Genomic DNA, 18,761 nt, shown 5'->3' with positions numbered 1-18,761 from the left:
ATAGGTATGTAGATGAGAAAGCAATGTTATGTTGTGTTGTTAATTTCCTGCTTTTGATGGTCGTACTATGTTATAACATCCATGGTAACTGTGATATCTCCCCCTCACACATGCTCCTTTGACAGTCAAATTTATATCACTTCCTCAACGAGGGCAGACAGACCATTTTCACTGAGATCATGTCTATGCAGATGCTTACGTTTAGGGATTTAGTTGTTTTATTTGTTTTATAACTATTTGACACATAGAACAAATTGCAACAAATGTCCTGCTAATTATTTTAAATTTACTTTTTTCCTACTCCCAAGGATGAGTATTTTATGAACCAGGACAGTAAGTGGAAGGTTTTGAAGAACTTTTGAGTCCTCATCCTCTGAATACTATTATAGCAGCCAGGGTTTCTGCAAGCCCTGTCATCATCACCACAGTGAAATTCACGCTAGAAATGTAATGTCAGAAAATTAAGAGTGTGGCAAAACATATTCAGTGGTGTATTTTGCCATTAAAAGTCTATTTTCCTCCCCCCCAGTAACAATTAGCCTTTTAGAACTTGTTTTCTAAGACTGTTACCGCGTTCTTACCCACACATCTGCCACGAAGACCTCGTCCCAGGTACAGTGAGGAATGTGAATAGCCTGTGGTTGCACCATCAGCATTCCTGAAGTACACTTGTCATCAGGGCATGAGAGAGTTGACCCTTTTATTGTTACCAGTTCGCATGAGAAAATGTGGTTCTGCCCTTAGGACTGATAACAAATTACTGTACAGAACCCTGCCCTCAAACCTCATTTCCAGTGGTCAAGTATAGTACGTCAGCCAGAAAGGTAGATCCAGTTGCCAAGAAATGATGAATTTATCTTCATTTCTCTGCATTGATCAGTGGAGCCTGAAAAGTGACTTAAGTGTGCAGAGACCAACTGCTATTCTTAGAATCCCATTCATCTCCTTGACGTCTGAGGATGCAATAGACTTAGTCCTTTAGACAGCTGCTCACCCATTTAGCTGGGGCAACTAAGACTTTGGCCATATAAGTTATAAAAAGAATTTCAGTTTGATTTGTATACAACTCGGAAGGAAAGTGGGAATTCGCTGTTTGCTCCATCTTTCCTAGTCATATCCCATGCCCACATGTGACAGCTGACGAACCTCTCTCTCCAGGGTAGTACAGCAGTCTTCCTAATAAAACCAGATCTCTGTGAGTAAAAGTGGAGTCTTCAGAAAGAAGAGAGTTTGGCTTCCGTTTGGGAAGTGTAGCAGTCTAGCCACATCCTCACTATTGGGGTGACTTCATTTGCACGTAAAGATGTTACCTGGGCCCCCTTGTCATGCATAGTGGGGGATTGAGCCATGTCACAGAGCATTTCTTTATCTGTTACGTGGCATCTCAGGGCTTCATTTGGCCTAGTGGATAGTCAGGGTCTGTGAAGTCTGGTTGTTTGTCATCTGCCATTTAGATGCCGGAGTGGGGCAGGGAGGACAGGCCTGGGCAGCAGGCAGAGTTTCTGAGCAGCGTCACAAGATGCCCGTCTTGGCTGTGACTATCAGTGGTGTTGCCTTAAGACAGGGAGAGTCCCGTCCAGTGTTGTGCAGTAGAGAGACTCTTTGGTTCAAAACATATACTGTGTGTGGCCTGCTTCGTAATATAAGCTCTCTGTCATGAAGACATCAAACCTCCCAAATTTCTGAAAGCCAGTGTGGTCTTTGTCTTTGTCAAGTTGCTGCAGTAACTTAGCACAGCTCTAACTTCCCAGGAGGAAGTCCGGTACCAGTACTGCTCCTTGTGTGAGGGACGTGTTGATTGTTGCCAAAACTCAGTGATTCACAGGTGTCAGGGAAGTTACTTCAAACTGATAATGAGGACTTCAGGCTGGGCCCAGAGTTTCAGGAAGCTATAAAGGAAGAGTTGGACTAAACCCAGGCCCTAACAACCCGAATGAGAGTCCCCACTGGATTTGTTAATATTACCAAAAGCATTTGACTTGACTTTGTTCTGAAAGTCACATTGTAGGTAAAAACTTTTGATCATTGGCTAATTTTAATGAGATTTGTTGGTGTGGTTTTAAAGTAATAAATTCTATTTCTTAGAGCATTTTTTGGTTCACCACAAAATTGAGTGGAAAGTGCAGAGAGTTCCCATCTGCCTGTCCCCACACGTGCACAGCTCCCTTTATCAGCGTCCCCCACCAGAGTGGCCTGTTTGTTACAGCTGATGAACCTGCACTGACACACCGTTACCACTCAGAGCCCATAGTTCACATTAGGGGTCATTCTTGGTGTTGTGTATTCTGTAGGTTTGGACAAACATACAGTGACATATGTCCACCATTACAGTGTCGCGCAGAATGGTTTCACTGCCCTAAAAATCCTCTCTGCTCCACATACTCATTTCACCCTCTCCCCACACCCTGGCAACCACTGATCTTTTTACTGACTCCATAGCTTTGTCTTTTCCAGAATGTCAAATGGCTGGAATCATACAGTATGTAATCTTTTCAGAGTGGCTTCTTTAACTTAGTAACAGATTCTTCCATGTCTTTTCATGGCTTGATAGCTCATTTCTTTTGTAGCACTGAATAATATTCCACTGTCTTGATGTACCACAGTTTATTCACCTACTGAAAGGACATCTTGGTTGTTTCCAAGTATTAGCAATTATGAATAAAACTGCTGTAAATATCCGTGGGCAAGTTTTTGGTGAACATAAGTTTTCAAGTCCTTTGTGTAAATACCTAGGAACATGATTGCTGAATTATATGGTAAGCATGTATTTAGTTTTCTAAGAAACTGCCAAACTTTCAGTTTGTGTGGCTATACCATTTTGCATTCTTACCAGCAATGAATGAGAGTTCCTGTTGTTCCATATCCTTGTCGCATTTGGTGGTGTCAGTGTTCTGGATTTTGGCCATTCTGTTATAATAGGCATGTAGTGGTATAATAGTATCTCTTTGTTTTAATTTGAAATTTCCTGATGAAATATCTTGTGGAATGCTTATTTGCCATCTGTATCTCTTCTTTGATGACATGTCTGTTCAAATCTTTTGCCCACTTTTTAATAGGGTGGTTCATTTCCTTTTTGCTGAGGTTTAAGTGTTTGTATACTTTGGATAATAGTCCTCTATCAAATTGTCTTTTGCAAATACTTTCTGCTAGTCTACAGTTTGTCTTATTTTTATTTTTAATTCAGTCTGCCCACTGCCCCCCATGCTTTGTTGGTTCTTCCTTCAGCCTAGGCAGGCTAACATCTCTTCATGTTTTTTCATGTCTGTTCTAGCTCATTCAGACCAATAAGCTGAAACACTACCCCAGCATCCACGGAGACTTCAGCAATGATTTCCGACAGCCGTGTGTGGTGTTCACTGGGCACCCTTCCCTGCGGTTTGGGGACGTGGTCCACTTCATGGAGCTCTGGGGAAAGTCAAGTCTCAACACTGTCATATTCACAGGTAAATTAAAAAATAAGCAAACCTCAGCCCTTTCCACTGGGGCCACTAGCCTAGGGTGTATTTTACAGTAAGGCATCAATATGATCAGTTTTATTGTAAGTACCAAAGAATAAAGACACCCCAAGGCAAAGAGTTAAGAGTGCAACAGCATACTGTTAGATAACTATTAAGGCTTTCATATTTGTTTTCTAAGATTTTTCCCTGAGACAGAATTCTCCTGAACTGCTTTTAGATAGGATTCTGTAAGCCATATCAAAAACCGCAGTAATTCCAGTAACCAGTCTTGTTTTACCCTTTAGGAATTATTTACTAAGATGTATCTTTCTCCTTTGATTACAGTTTACTCTGGCTGTAATTTTTCTTCTGGAGACAGATCCCTCAGGGGGAAAAATAATAATAAGCCCAAGTGGGTGGGTTAGTTAGATAATCACTACATTATTTTATTGATTTAAGGCCAGCCTCAGTCAGCCTTAAGTTTTAGAAACCTTATGGGCTATGAAGTAAAAAACCTTGATCTGAAATGTAGCCCAACTTGCTGTAACCTCAGCCACGTCACTCAGCGAGCCTCATTGTCCTTGTACATGACTGTTGATAAGCACTTCCGTGTGTGGCCCTGGGCACGCAGTAAAATACCATGTGCTAGCACTTAGTGCAGCGCCTGGCACGTAATGGCTGTGGGGAGAGTGTCGGCCACATCCTCCCGTCTTAGCATGTTCTGAATACTTTTGAGACTCGGGTTTTGGAATAGAGAGTGTAGTTATATCAAAAGCATTGGGGTCAGAGACGCTTCGGCCCTTCCCTGTGCTCAGCCTCAGTCTGTGAGGATCGTCAGGCCACCAGGAGCACACCTGCAGCTGAACACAGTTGGGTTTTTGCCTCATTGCGGTGAGGGGAACACACACACTGCATAAAGGATGGTAAAAGGGTCTCCTTGCGGGATTGGGGGTGGTTTGAGAACATGAGACATGGCTCTGCATTGTGTGCTGCGAGGGTGCAGGAGTAATTCCACGACTGATGTCTTACTGATTTTTATCTCCAACACAAAAAGAAGGGAGCCAGGATAAGCTAATGTTTGCTTGTTTGTGGTTAGAACAGTTTTGTGTCTTGTCCTCAGGCATGATTACAAGAGGGTCTTATCTTTAGCTGGGTTTGTCATGGTTACCAAGTGGCCTTGTCTGATGTTGGTGTCCTGTGGAGTTGTGTTTGCGCACAAGGAGAACAGTGTGGCCTGGCGTGGGTGCCGGGCCAGTTCCTGCTAACACCTCAGCCGAGCAGGAAGTGCCAGGAGAGCTGCCAGTCACCAGGGGCTGCTTTTCTCTTTGTGGGCTTTTTTGGGCCAAAGGCAGAGGAAGTTGGGCCAAGACATTGATTCACAATACTTGGAACTTCACACTTGCCAAGGATTTTCTAATCAGGAAGTTGTCCAGAGATCCTTGTACATAGTAGGACTAAGGTTGGTCTCTCCCTTTGATGAGCTGTGACTCTCTGACATGACAGTAGGTACAGCATTTCTATGGGCAGTCAGAAGCATTGGCTCTCCAGCTCTAAGAAACAATGGTGATATAGCACATCTTATATTTTCCTGGTTAGAGCTGGAACCCATACTACTAAGTGAAGTATCCCAAGAATGGAAAAACAAGCACCACATGTACTCACCAGCAAACTGGTATTACCTGAGCAGCACCTAAGTGGACACATAGGTACTACAGTAATAGGGTTTTGGGCAGGGGGGAGGGGAGAGGGGCCGGGTATATACATACATAATGAGTGACATCTGCACCATCTGAGGGATGGTCATGCTGGAAAATCAGACTTGTGGGGGGGAGGGAGGGGGAAAGGGCATTTATTAAAACCTTAAAATCTGTACCCCCATAATATGCCAAAATAAAAAAAAAAAGAAGCATTGGCTCTAGTATACATTTTCCTTTAGCTAAGAAGAAATCATGCCTGTGTGATTGCCCATGACAACTCTGAAATTAGACCACATTTAATTATTAGATTAATTAATAGATTTAATTAATTAGATCACTGGTTTGTTGGGCTTCCAGAAGTTGTGTCATTCTTGATCAGTAGTTCTGATGTCTACTAGTATTGGGGTGAAGTTTTGGGCCACCTTTTTTATTGTACTGTGAGTACTGTTCACATGGAAAGCGAGTCAGTAGTCCCTCCTGGGTGGCCTGTGCTTGTCTCATTTTGGGTATTCTGGGTTTTCTTAACCAACACAATCCAGTGGGCATGGTAGTTTACAAGTCTGGAAGTTCTACCAGCTATCCTGAAGACACTGGAGAAGTCCGTGTGCCAGGTGAGCTTAAGCCAGGGTCCATCCTCTGTGCGCACAGACTGCTGGGAATCGAGTTGTCCTTTACTGCCTCAGGACTGAGCCAGCTGCAGTGGCTCTCGAGAGAGAAACTGAGCGTATAGCAAGGACAGCTCCCAGCTGGGCTTACTGGGGAATATATGTCATGGTGTCAGCAGAAACGTTTGTCGACACGGGGTCAAGGCTGTGCTTCTGTCTCCTGGGTGCCTCCCCGATCAGGTGGACGTTCTGACGTCTGCCTGTCTCGAACCTGGGTGTTAACTTTGAGCATGTTGATTCCTGACTCCTTGGTCTGTGCCAGGCCTTTGAACTGTGAAGTCACTGTTTTTCTCTTTGTATTTCATCAGTATTTTGTGGGGGACACTTTGAAACTACGTATATATCCTGTTCTTCCTCAAACATTTATCAAATTTTCTTAGCATTCATTTATGATTCTGGTCTGAATAAATCATTACCAGATGATGATTTTTTAAAATTTCATCTTTTTGCATTCATCAGTTGGTGTTTTGTTGTGAAGAGCTTTCCCTTCTCCCCCATTTACTTATTTATCCCTCTTTCTCTCAGCTGCCTCTTTATCTGTGTTGAAAACTTTGGGCCCACGTTGTTCTACCCATTCCAAATCCACCGACAGGCTTCGTGCCAGCTCCTCCCGTGCCGTATGTGGGTCTCCACTGACCCCCGTCACCTGCACGCACCATCCTTTCCGCCTCACGCTCCTAACCTCACTGACCATCTGCTGGGCCCTCACCGCACCAGCCGCCACCTCGCTTGGCAGCTCCTCTGTTGCCTACGTTTTATTAAATGAAATGTCTTTTCTGTTACCTTCCTTAGAACCAGACTTCTCCTACCTGGAGGCCCTGGCTCCCTACCAGCCGTTGGCCATGAAGTGCATATACTGCCCCATCGACACGAGGCTGAACTTCATCCAGGTGTCCAAGCTGCTTAAAGAAGTGCAGGTAACGAAGGAAGCGACGTCAGTGTTGTCTTGTGGTCACGTTACCCCCGTGTCCGTGTGTGGGTGGAGGGGAGGGCCATCTAGCTGTACTTGTGCCCTCTCGTCTTCCTCGATTTTCAAACGTCTGCAGAAAGCTGGGACATGTGCTGGTTACTCCTCACACTTAAAAGGTATGGTCTTTCCACCCTGAAAGAAGTTTCCATACTAAAGAAATCAAAAGTGGAAGGGAGAAAAAACAGTCTAGAACTTTTTAATTAGGACTGTGTCCATTGAAAACCCACCAACTCTCCCTCACCATGCCCCAAAAAAAGTCATTCTAAAAACATATTCACTAAGCTCAAAGGCAGTTTAACTAGAGCACGTGTTGGGCCTCGTCGCACATGTGGGCTAGTGCCGCAAGCAGTGCCGTGTTGCTGTTTTAGAGGTTCGGTTGGCAGTTTTTGTTCTTCTGTTTCATTTTGCATTTTCCTCCCTAAAGAGTTGGGGTAAAGTGGTGGATTAGGGAAGAATCTGCGCACAGAACGGGGAGAGGGAGAGCAGGGATACAGAAGCACTGCGCCAGGTCAGTCGCTACATGCCTGGAAAGTTTTTTGGCAGCTGGGAACGGGGAGATTTCTTGGAATTGGCGAGGAAGGTGGCTTAGAACAGGTGAGAGGAAAGGTTCTGCGTTCCCATTCCCTCGATGTTTTCAGAAGGCACCTGGCACTGCCTCCCGCCTCGTCACTCAGCAGGTGGGATTGGTGCTCTTCATCTCTTGGCCTAGGTCAGAAGTTCTCTTTCCTCTGCACAGAATTTTTGACTTCAGGATGAGAGGCCCTTACACAAAACTCTAGGGCAGGGTAGCAAGAAACAGGAAAGCTGGAGACGTCAGGAATGCAGGGAGAATGGATTCCAGTGATCACTGACTTGCTTGCCCTACAGAGAAAGAACACGGGTTTTCTCTAGGTGGGAGTAGAGCAGGGAGCCGGTTTGGAGCCATGTGTGTTCATCCACATGCTGGAAAAAGTGGTTAAGAGCCTGGTGTTTTTCATTACTCAGAAACTTCAATTCCCAGTCCCTAAGCCAGCCGTGTGCGTGCTCCTCACGCCCCTCTGCAGCGTGCCGATCTTGTAAACTGGAGGCCACCTCGTCTCCACTTGCGGAGAGGAAAACCTGGGAAAAGCCCTGGCTGTGATCGTGTGGTCAGATGGCTTTGAGCTAAAGATACCAACCAGGTCAGGAAGAAGAACAAAAAGCCAGTTTGAAGAAGGAAAGTGTCAGCCCTGAGAAACAAGTTCAGCTTATTGGAAAGCCTTTTTTTTTTTTTTTTTTTTTGAGACAGAGTCTCACTCTGTTACCTTGGCTAGAGTGCCATGGCATCAGCCTAGCTCGCAGCAACCTCAAACCAGCGATCCTCCTGTCTCAGCCTCCCAAGTAGCTGGGCCTACAGGCATATGCCACCAGGCCTGGCTAATTTTTTCTATATATTTTTAGTCGGCCAATTAATTTCTTTGTATGTATAGTAGAGACAGGGTCTCGCTCTTGCTCAGGCTGGTTTTGAACTCCTGACCTTGAGCGATCCACCCGCCTTGGCCTCCCAGAGTGCTGGGATTACAGGCGTGAGCCACCGCGCCCGGCCTGAGTCACAGTTCTTGCTGATCAGCCAAGAGCGTGTAACAGTTGGTATGTGCTGAATGTTACAAGACGACTGTGCCCTCCAAGAGCTCAGAGACCACTGGGAGTAAGATGTGGAAGTCACCAGGGAAGTACAGTGAAAAAACAAACACAAATGCAGACTGAGGCAGTAAATCCAACCTCATTCACGCAGCTGGCAGTTTAGGGGTTTCCCGGAGATGTTCGTTCTACCCCCACCCTACTCACCTCTCTGGTTGTCGGGGTTCGGGCGAGCGAGTGCTCACAGTGGCCTGCATGTGGGGAGCCTGCGCGGCAGGGCAGGGAGCCGCCGCTCTGCTTCACGGTCTCGTCTCCTCTCTTGCCTTCCCCCCAACCTGTCCTGTCGACTCCTCAGCCCCTGCACGTGGTCTGTCCTGAGCAGTACACCCAGCCTCCCCCAGCCCAGTCCCACAGGACAGACCTCGTGATCGACTGCCAGCCTCCGGCCACATCCTATCGGCGGGCCGAGGTCCTCACCCTGCCCTTCAAGCGCCGCTACGAGAGGATCGAGATCATGCCGGAGGTGAGCCGTGCGTGCTCGTGATTATTCTAAAGGGCGGGGACATCAGTGGGGGTAATGCTCTGTCTGTGGTCTCTTCTCACTCTGCGGATACACCGCATGGCATACGGGGACGCACAGGGACAACACTGAGGGCCCCACCCAGAACGGGGGGGGGGGGGGGGCAGCACCCCGGCTGTACCCAGCCCTGCGGCCGCACCCGGCTGCCCAAAGGTGTTTCTAGGCCAGCTTTTCAAATGCATTTGGATATTGTTCTGGATTTGAATTGATGGTTTTCCCTCAGGGAACATAATCAGTTCCAGGAAACAGCATATGGCAGAGGAGTGAGGAAGTTGCTACCCTGATATTTATCTATTAATAATATCAGCCGCCTGCGTCATCACCTTCCTTCCTCCTCTGCAGCCTCCCACCACCGCCAGCCTGCGCCGAGCTCCGCAGCTGTCCCTCAGATCTCCAGACGGTCCTCTCTGCTTATTTCTACTCATTTCACTTCGTGCAAAGATAGAGGTTTTCATCCTTCTTAAAATACAATGCAAAGTAGAACCAAAAGTGTCCTCTAACTGCATGCCTGGAAAATGCAGGTGTGAGGTGAAAGGGTTAAACTCTCTTCCTGCTTTTTCTGTTTTGCTGCTAAGAAAGGATGTTTGTTTCATCCCCAAATGAAGGTGTACCCTCTGCAGCTGCTCTGTAAATCCTTCTTGGTCCTTACCAGTTCGGGGCAGGAGATGGGAGCCGTCAGCCCTCCTGGGCCTGTGCCGGCAGGAAAGTCTGGAGTGGCCAGGGGACACCCCTCCCTCCCAGCAGTGCCAAGCTGTGGCGTTGCGGGCAGACTTCCATTCTGGCAGCACTGCCACGTGACATTTTCTCCCGTGAAGAGCTTCACCTTCAGAGTCGTCTTGGGAATGGCGTTAGTTCACAGCTGCCCGGGGAGTCTCAGCTACTCAGTTCCCAGGATGCCACTCCCAGACCGCCCACCTCAGCCTCACCTGTGATGCGGGTGACCGCAGCGTGGGGAGGAAAAGCCTATTTATTTATGGGTGGGACAGGGGAGAGCAAGATCTGGTGCACATCTGTCTCTGGCAGGAGCATGTCACACTGTCCCATACAAATTTTATTTCATGAAATAGTCCTCATGTGCTGTTTGCCAACCACCTTATGTGTTAATAGCCTAAGCTGCTGTTTCTGCCCATTTGATAGTGATTTTCATGTTTAGGTAGTGGTGTCTTGCATGTTTTTGTTTTTAAGATAAGGTCCCACTCTGTTACCTTGGGTAGAGTGCAGTGGCATCACCATAGCTCACTGCAGCCTCAGACTCCTGGCCTCAGGTGATCCTCCAGCCTCAGCCTCCAGAGCAGCTGGGACTCTAGGTGTGCACCACTGTGCTCGGCTAATGTTTTTGTAGAGATGGGGTCTCGCTCTTGCTCAGGCTAGTCTCAAATTCCTGACCTGAAGTGATCCTCCTGCCTCAGCCTCCCAGAGTGCTAGGGTTATAGGTGAGAGCCACTGAGCCTGGCCTATTTTTGTTTTTAAAATAAAGGCAGCTTGGCTGGGTGAAGTCTGCACGTCTGTAAGAACACCATGCTCCCAGTAAGACCGTGCTGCACGACAGCTGCGTAGAGGAGACGGCACGCGCTAGGTGCAGGTGGTCGGGGGAGAGCAGCCCCACAGGGAAAGCTGTGGGTTCCACCTTTGGGAGAAGTCAGACTTTCAGGAATGAAGAATCTCCCTCCAGTGCTGCTGTCTCTGTCCTTCCTGCCTAACACTAGTCACGTGGAGACAGGATGGGGATGGACCAGAGGCCAGACTGAATGCGAAGTCTGCCCTGGCTGTGCATTTTGAATAAAGGGGAACACTGAGAGGTTTTTAGAAGACACTGTAAGAGGGGTTTTGAAGCCACCTGAAGGACCAGTGTGAGGCTGTGGCATTCAGATGCTGGGTGCTTTGGCAGGGTGTTGCCACTTCATTAATTGTGGGTGACAAGCAAAAGGGAGATGCAGAGGGGTCAGCACACTGGGGTCCAGCACATAGTGACAGGTGGCTGTCCCAGGTGACCTCACTGCCGGGCTCACGCTGAGAAGCCCCTGGGAGATACCGCGTCACTGGAAAGCCAGGCTTGGTTGGGTCAGTTCTCCTGCCCGGTTTGCCCACCGCGACCGCCCCTTTCCTTGTATCTCTTCTCTCCTGTCTTTATTGGGATTGATAGAGATTTGTCTGTGTGTATATCATGGATATATTTATTTGAAAAATTTACCTTTTTTTCTTTAAAGTTATTTGGTCATCTTAGACTTCAATGATGTAAATAAGGATCATTAAAGGATCAGCTTTGCCCCCAAGCTAGGCAGGGGGCACACGGCTGTGCCCTCGCCTCTGGGATATCGTCCACCCTTGAGCTTGACCTGGAAGGGTGGGGCTGCAGCCCCTCTTCCCTCAGCCTGAGAGGGAGCCTGTCTGAAACCTGCCATTTCCTTCCAGCTCGCAGACTCGCTGGTGCCCATGGAGATCAAGCCCGGCATCTCCTTGGCAACCGTCTCGGCCGTGCTGCACACGAAAGACAACAAGCACGTTCTTCAGGTACCGTGGGGGGCGGTGGGCTGGGCGTGATCGCAGGGGGGTCGGGGCCTATGAGGACTAGAGTCCTCTCCCCTCAGAGCCACGGGACATTGCTTTGCGAGCCAGCAGAAGTTAGAGAGCAGGCCACTTAGCGGACTATATGTGAAACAAGGAAGGTGCTTCATATAAATTCTTGACTACTTTTTTATCTGGCCATGTGCCTCAGGGAGAAGGGAAGAAAGATGAGGCCATGCATCCTCCTAAGCGCCACTGGCTCTGAGTATCACTGGAAGCTTCTGCAGCCGCGTTCCCCAGACGAGCGTCTGTGGGGCACCCACCCTGAGCACTGCAGTGCGAACTGGGTGCTAGGGGCAGACATGGAAAGCACATCCGTGTGCAGCCGTGAAGGCCGAGCGCCTGGCACGTGCTGGGTGGCACGTGGCCTCCAGGGCACTGCACACCTCACTCCCAGCGTGCAGTGTCGCTATTGAAAGAATCCCTTTCAGATTTGGACTGTGTCACCTTCATGCCTGCGTACAAAGTGGCTAGCTGCTACTTTAAAGCATGTGAGACTCCGCACTGAGTCCTTGACGTGCACTGTCTTATTTAATCCTCCATTATAACCATTTCAGGGACAGTTTCTTGACAAAGGTGCTGTAGCCAGGTGGTGGCAGATTTTAGGATTTTGCCACATTAGTCTGACCATGCAGCCAGCATATATAGCCGCCGGGCTATCAGTGAGCCTGCAGCACCAGCTTACTGTGGAAAATTTACCCAAATACTGAATTGAATCCATTGAAAATCTGAAAGTGGATCTTGATAAAAGGCAGAAATGTTAGCCAAATAAGATGCTCGTCCATGTGGAAAGCTCGGCGCTTGTGTGTGTCGTGGACGCCCGCTGATGTTTCACCCACAGACTCCGGACTGGGCTGGGGCTGCAGTCTGAGTGCCAGAGGGCGGGCTCGGGTTCTCAGAGGCGGCTCACTCAGGGCCATGTTCTTCTCATGCTCCAGCCCCCTCCCAGGCCCGCCCAGCCCACGAGCGGTAAGAAGAGAAAGCGGGTGAGCGATGACGTTCCCGACTGCAAAGTTTTGAAGCCTTTGCTGAGCGGCTCCATCCCGGTGGAGCAGTTCGTGCAGACCTTAGAGAAGGTGAGCCAGTTCCGAGTGCACCGTCTACACTGCATGGAAGCCGTGCTTTCCGTAGGTGGCTCCTTGCAGCCCTGGCTGCCAGGAATGTATGTTGCCACTTGTCACTTAGTCCCACTGTCCACACTATTGTCATACTTGTCTGGGGTCACAGGGTGCTGAATGAGGAGCACGCCTGCCCAGCGTTGGGTCGCTAGATGAATACCTCCGAAAACCCCATTTCTAGCCTTTTCTCAAACACACAGATGCCAGGACAAAGAATGGTTCATCCTGCCAGAGCCTCACTTTTCCACACAAGGTCCTCTTGCTCTCACAGGAGATCCAAGTCTCGAGTCGAGTGTCAGGCTGTGTGGGCCGGCGGCATCCGTGTCGCTAGATGGGAATCTGGGAAACCGGCCCAGCAATCTGCACAGAGGGTAGGAAGGCACTGGTTCTCCCCTCTGACTCAGCCACGCCCCCCCCCCAACAAGGTATTTCTCAACTATGATAGAAAGAAAAAAAACTAACCTTAAAGGTGGTTATGATTTTGTCTTCAGTCACAGGACTTCAGAGATCACCATTTTAGTGTTAGCATTACAGAATCCTTGCTGGGAAGAAGGAACTGGCTAAAAATAATGCTGCTTCATGCAAGAAAAGCTGCAACTAACTCTAATAAGTGATGATAAAAAAGGAGATTGTCTTCTGCTAAACTATTAATAACCACCTTTTGTCCACGCTCAATTGCTGACTCCTGTCAGCTGTGAAAGGCTTTCTCCTTATCAGCATTGGTTTTTCCCCCTTCATCTTTTAGTGTTCCCAGAGGAAGGGCCAAGTCATACTGCTCTCCTCGGCCCTCCCCTGTGTGCTGTCGGTGAGCACATTGGCCCCACCTTCCCCGTGACCTTGCAGGGCTCCTGGTCCCTGTTGCTGGGCTTCAGGTTTGGCAGGTTTCTTCAAAAGACCTTGGCCTGGCTCACCCTAGGTCCCAACTGAATGTTCCACGCGGCCGTGGCTGATCCGCTCCTCACTGCAGGAGCAGCTTTCTGTCACAGAGTGTGGACAGCCTCCCTGCTCCCATGCCCTTTACCTGTTGTGTCTCTCGCAGGCAGATGTCTTCTTTCTGCTTTTTCTTTTTCAGCGTTGACTGATTTGTAAGGAAATGCTGTAATTAATAGTGATGGCTAGAGAAATACCTGCTCTGCCTCCTTCCCCCTTGAGAGGATTTGCAGAGTCCCGAGGTCACCAGTGTCCTGCATCAATGGCATTTTCCTAGGAGGGAGCTTTGTCACCAGGGAACGTGGGTGTGGTTCCAGGAATAGCCTCAGGTGCTTGGATGTGCTCCTCCAATGACTCACAAAAGCTTAAGCGGGTTGTGGAAATTCTGGTGTTTTGCATGAGATTTTGCATGTTTGGTGCCTCTCTTAAAGTATATGAAAGTGTGGTTGAATTCTGTTGCTGTGGTAGGCCATATTGCTAGTCTGAAAATCGTATTGTGTCAAAAATGCCAGTTTTTAGAATATTCAGTCACTTTTAGAAGGGTCACTTTTAGCACTTGCCTTTCCGTGTACACCCATCCTCCTCCTTTTTCTTGGAGCAGCACGGCTTCAGCGACATTAAGGTGGAAGACACCGCCAAGGGCCACATCGTCCTGCTCCAGGAGGCCGAGACACTCATCCAGATTGAGGAAGATTCCACCCACATCATCTGTGACAATGACGAGATGCTCAGGGTGCGACTGCGGGACCTGGTGCTCAAGTTCTTACAGAAGTTCTGAGGGGACCTCTGAGCCCTCCCACCTGCCTGGACTCCTGCAGCCCCTCCCTGCCCGGCACAAGCCCCCGAGGAAGGGACGAGAGGCTGCTGGCCGTGTCTTCGCAGCGTCCTCTGGCTTAAGGAATGAAGAGTGGCTCTTGAGGGAACGAATCTGGAGTGAGGGCCAGGATCCTGGTCTGGAGTCCTCAAACCGGTTCAGGCAAGAACTCTACCTTTTAACTTTGGGCTCATCGTTGTCGTCTTGACTCCAGCTCTCTTGAGGAGCCGCGGGGCAGCGTGAGTGTGACAGAAGCAGCTTTCCAAGAGGCCAGTGGTGGCCGGGGAATTGAAAAGATGACCAGCGTGTTGTCTCATGTGGCCTGTGTTTGTTTTCGTGGTGCGCAGGCCTTGGGCAGGGAAACTGGTCTTTGACACTGGCCTCCAGTGCTGTACCTACCACGAGAGGTGAGCCCTGAAAATTAGCAAGATGAACTCATCCATCTGTCTTTTACGCTGTGATCCCATTTTGCTATTAAAAACATTTTTTATAGAAGTATCCATGTTGAACCTATGATAAATACACAGAACAGCATGAACTTAGAAAACACCATACCAAATATGTGTACATTAAATAAGATAACCCACCCATTTACAATAAATACAGATGTTTCTTCTTAAAGCTCTGCCTGCATAAGAACAGTGAGACAGATCAAAGGCACCAGCCCCAACCTTCGGGGAGGCCGAGCAGGCAGCTCAGGCCAGCTCCTCGGTCTCTGCACTAAACCCAGCATCTCTCTCAGTAGCCACAGACCCCCTAGGAGTAGGAAGGTTTTAGAGAAAATTGCCTCTCAAAAAAGATTGCTGCATGTGAAATAGTTACCAGATGACATCTAATCTGAGACAGCATGAGTTGTAACACACAGGCCAACTTGGCAAGTATTAAAATGTGGTCAGTGAGGTGAGAACAAGTCTTAGAACTGGGCGGCCGCGGTAGGAGGCCCAGCTCCGCCCGCTGTTCTTGGTCCAAAGTCACTTCTCCAACTCAGCTGATGGCTCAGCATCATGCAGGGATTCAGTGAGCAAGAACTATAGAAATAATTGCTTAGGTTTTACAGAGCACTGATTATCAATTCTCTTGAATGCTATCAGTGGGAATGTGTTCTTAGAGGAGGAAAAAGCCACCTCATGAGTCATTCCGAACAAGGGTCCTAGGATGTGTTACAGAATAAACTAGGGGCTTCCAACCATGGGCGGGAAATTGATGTGCCACAGCTATGAACGTGTCATTTTGTTTTTAGGAAGAGAACTGTAAATATGCATCATGTTGGCATACTTCCTAACAAATCTTTTGAGAGAATCAAGTTAAATTTTAAAAATATCTTGAAAAATGCAAATGCAGGGTAAGACAGAACTTAGAAGAAACCAAAATGGTTAATTTAAATGTCCTAGCAATGCTATGTCCAGGAACACTGGGATTCATCCAAGTCTGACCTCTGTTAAAGGGCTTGATGAGAGAGCCTCAGGCAGGTCCCCGGAGGGATGGTTACTACAGAGACCACAGTCTGTGAGTACAAATGAGTCAGTAACCGCCTGACAGGCGGGAATAATTTACAAATTATGAAGATTTTAATCGAGTCATCGTCACCCACTTAGTGGCAGAAGGCCAGAGGCAGGAAGAAGCAAAGAATCATCCTGTAGAGCACAGAGAATCTAGAGCTGGCCTTTCCAAGCATGAGGAGCGAGCAGTTCTGAATAACTCTGCCCGAAGTGCAGATATTTGAGTGCCAAGCCAGGTTGGTTAGTAGAAGACCCAAAAGAAACGGCAGACGCTGCCTGTTGGTGCTGTGACCATCCCACCCACGGGCAGCTCTATCAGAAACGCAGCCCACTGACACTCGTACTAACTTGGTGAAGAATCTCGCGTCTAGAAAAAATTTCTCCTCAAGCCCAGTGGAATCCCAATGATTAAATGATAATTGAAAAAAACCTTAAAAATTATTTAAATCTTTCTACAAAGTGGTATATTAGGTATCTATTGTTACATGGCAAATTACCCCAAAACGTAGTGCTGAAGACAGTAAACATGAACGAACATCTCACCATTTCTGTGGGTCAAGAATCTGGCGTGGCTTAGCTGGATGCTCCCGGCTCAGGGTCCTCCTTCCACACGGTTGTAGTCAAGGTGTTGGATGAAGGAACTGAAGTGCAGAGGTTCAGGAACTTTCCCCAAAACACACAGCCAGTATGTGGCTTCTGCCGTACTATGACGTCATGCGTGAGTGTTAGCAATCAGCAGCTGGCCGGGAAGAGGAGATCTGCCTCTTCATTTCTTTTCTTTTCTTGAGACAGAGTCTCACTCTGTTGCCCAGGCTAGAGTGAGTGTCGTGGCATCAGCCTAGCTCACAGCAACCTCAAACTCCTGGGCTCAGGAGATCCTCCTGCCTCAGCCTCCCGAGTAGCTGGGACTACAGGCATGCGCCACCATGCCCGGCTAATTTTTTCTATATATTAGTTGGCCAATTAATTTCTTTTTATTTATAGTAGAGACGGGTGGGGGGGGGCTAGTTTTGAACTCCTGACCTCGAGCAATCCACCCGCCTCAGCCTCCCAGAGTGCTAGGATTACAGGCGTGAGCCACCACGCCCAGCCCATTTCTTTTCAAACAAAGGTTAACCACCTACTCCTTTCCCTTCTGATCCCTGGAGAGCTTGAAGCTTTTGGCCCTCACAGTTGTTCTATAAAGGCAGAAGTTGGCTTTTCCAAACTATAATGAAGTATCACCAGAAACATGAGTGAAGAAACCGCCAAACTGGATGATGATACATTAAAATGAGCCGAGCAATCTGATGGGAATAGTACCAGAGATAAAGAATAACATTTTAGATGATAAAAGGGCCAATTCATCAAGAAGACATAGTCATAACTCTCAAATAACAGCTTCAAAATAAATGAAGCAAAAGCCAAAAGTATTAAAGCTGGGGGAGGGGGGAGAATTCCACTGAAATAATTGGAGATTTTATCACCCTTTTGTTAATTATTAAATCTAGACAAGTCAATAACTTCATAAATGATCTGAACAAAACTGTCAACTTTAACCTAACTGATACTCTTAGAGTACTAAATACACATTTAGTACTGCAGAATACACACTTTTTTCAAGTGTATATGGTATATTTACTATGAAAACTATAATGCTACATGATAAAATAAGTGTTACAACATTTATAAAAGGATTGGAATCATACACAAAATCTCTCACCAGAATGAAATTGAATTACAACTCAAAATATACTGGAAAACTGAATATTTTAAAATCAAACAAAATAACTCATGGATCAAAGAAGATATCACAAAATGGATTAGAAAATATTTTGAACAGTGAAAAATACAGCTCAAAATTTGTAGGATACTGCTACAGTAGTGCTTAAAAGCAAATTTACAAGCTTTCAATGCTTATAGAAGAAAAGGCCTAAAATTGACCTAAATTTTCATCTTTAAGAAACTATAAAAAGGGTCTAGTAAACCCAAAGAAAATAGAGGAAAGAGATAATAAAAGGAACAGAAATCAACAAAACAGAACACAGTAGAGAAAACAAAGCCAAAAGCTAATTTTTTGAAAAAATCCATAGAACTGATACACGTCTCTCACTACACTGATCAAGGAGAAAAGGGGACACAGAATACCCACAGTAAGAGTGAAAACAGTTACCACTGCAGATCCCACAGACATTAAGAGGATAATAAATCAGGAATGAGAAGGCAGTGGTTATCACAGAGCTGTAGATATTAAAGGGATAAAAAGAACAGTACAAAAAACTTTATGCCAACAAATTTAACAACACATAAAATGGATAATTTCCTTTGAAGACACAAATGGACAAGGCTCATTCAATAAGAAAGAGAACTTGATAGTCACTTAAGAAATTAAATGTATTATCTTCTCACAAAGAAAAACTCCAGGCCAAGATGGTTTCCCTGGAAAATTCTATTACATATTTAAGGAAGAAATAACACCAATCTTACACAGCTTCTATTAAAAAAAAAAAAAAAAAAAAAACAGAGCAAGAGGGACTACTTCCAACTCATTTTAAGGGCCCAGTAAGTATAACTGTAATACTAAAACCTTATAAAGTCATTACAAAAGAAAATTAGAGGGTAACATCCTTCATGAACACAAGATACAAAGTACTTAGAATATCAGCAACCTGAATCCAGCAATACATAGAAAGGATAATATGTCATGACCAAATAAGATTTATCCCTGGAATGCAAGGATAATCAAATATTTGAAAACCAATCAGTGTAGTTTAAGAGTGAAGGAGAACACCCATGTGGTCATTTCAATAGATACAGAAAAAAAGCATCTGATCAAATTCTTAAAGGCACTTCGACAAACTAGTAATAGAAGGGAACTTCCTCAATAAGATAAAGTTCATCTATGAAA

The 18,761-nt window shown here is 46.7% G+C and overlaps 1 protein-coding gene across 1 annotated transcript in view; it reads left to right on the top strand.

Annotated features, from left to right (window-relative positions):
* The window catches only part of INTS9 (integrator complex subunit 9), a 90,435-nt gene extending 72,061 nt beyond the window's left edge, over positions 1-18,374 (top strand). Inside the window, exons 12-17 of the mRNA XM_012775435.3 lie at positions 3,272-3,443; positions 6,592-6,716; positions 8,724-8,891; positions 11,361-11,459; positions 12,452-12,589; positions 14,163-18,374. Of these exons, the coding sequence (XP_012630889.2) occupies positions 3,272-3,443; positions 6,592-6,716; positions 8,724-8,891; positions 11,361-11,459; positions 12,452-12,589; positions 14,163-14,339 (879 nt within the window). The 3' untranslated portion in view covers positions 14,340-18,374. The remainder of the gene's footprint in view (positions 1-3,271; positions 3,444-6,591; positions 6,717-8,723; positions 8,892-11,360; positions 11,460-12,451; positions 12,590-14,162) is intronic.
* The last annotated feature ends 387 nt before the right edge of the window (positions 18,375-18,761 follow it).

Source organism: Microcebus murinus, chromosome 24 (assembly GCF_040939455.1).
Source record: "Microcebus murinus isolate Inina chromosome 24, M.murinus_Inina_mat1.0, whole genome shotgun sequence".
Lineage (NCBI taxonomy): Eukaryota > Metazoa > Chordata > Mammalia > Primates > Cheirogaleidae > Microcebus > Microcebus murinus.
The sequence above is the reverse complement of the archived record's forward strand: the minus strand, read 5'-3'. Positions and strand labels throughout refer to the sequence as shown.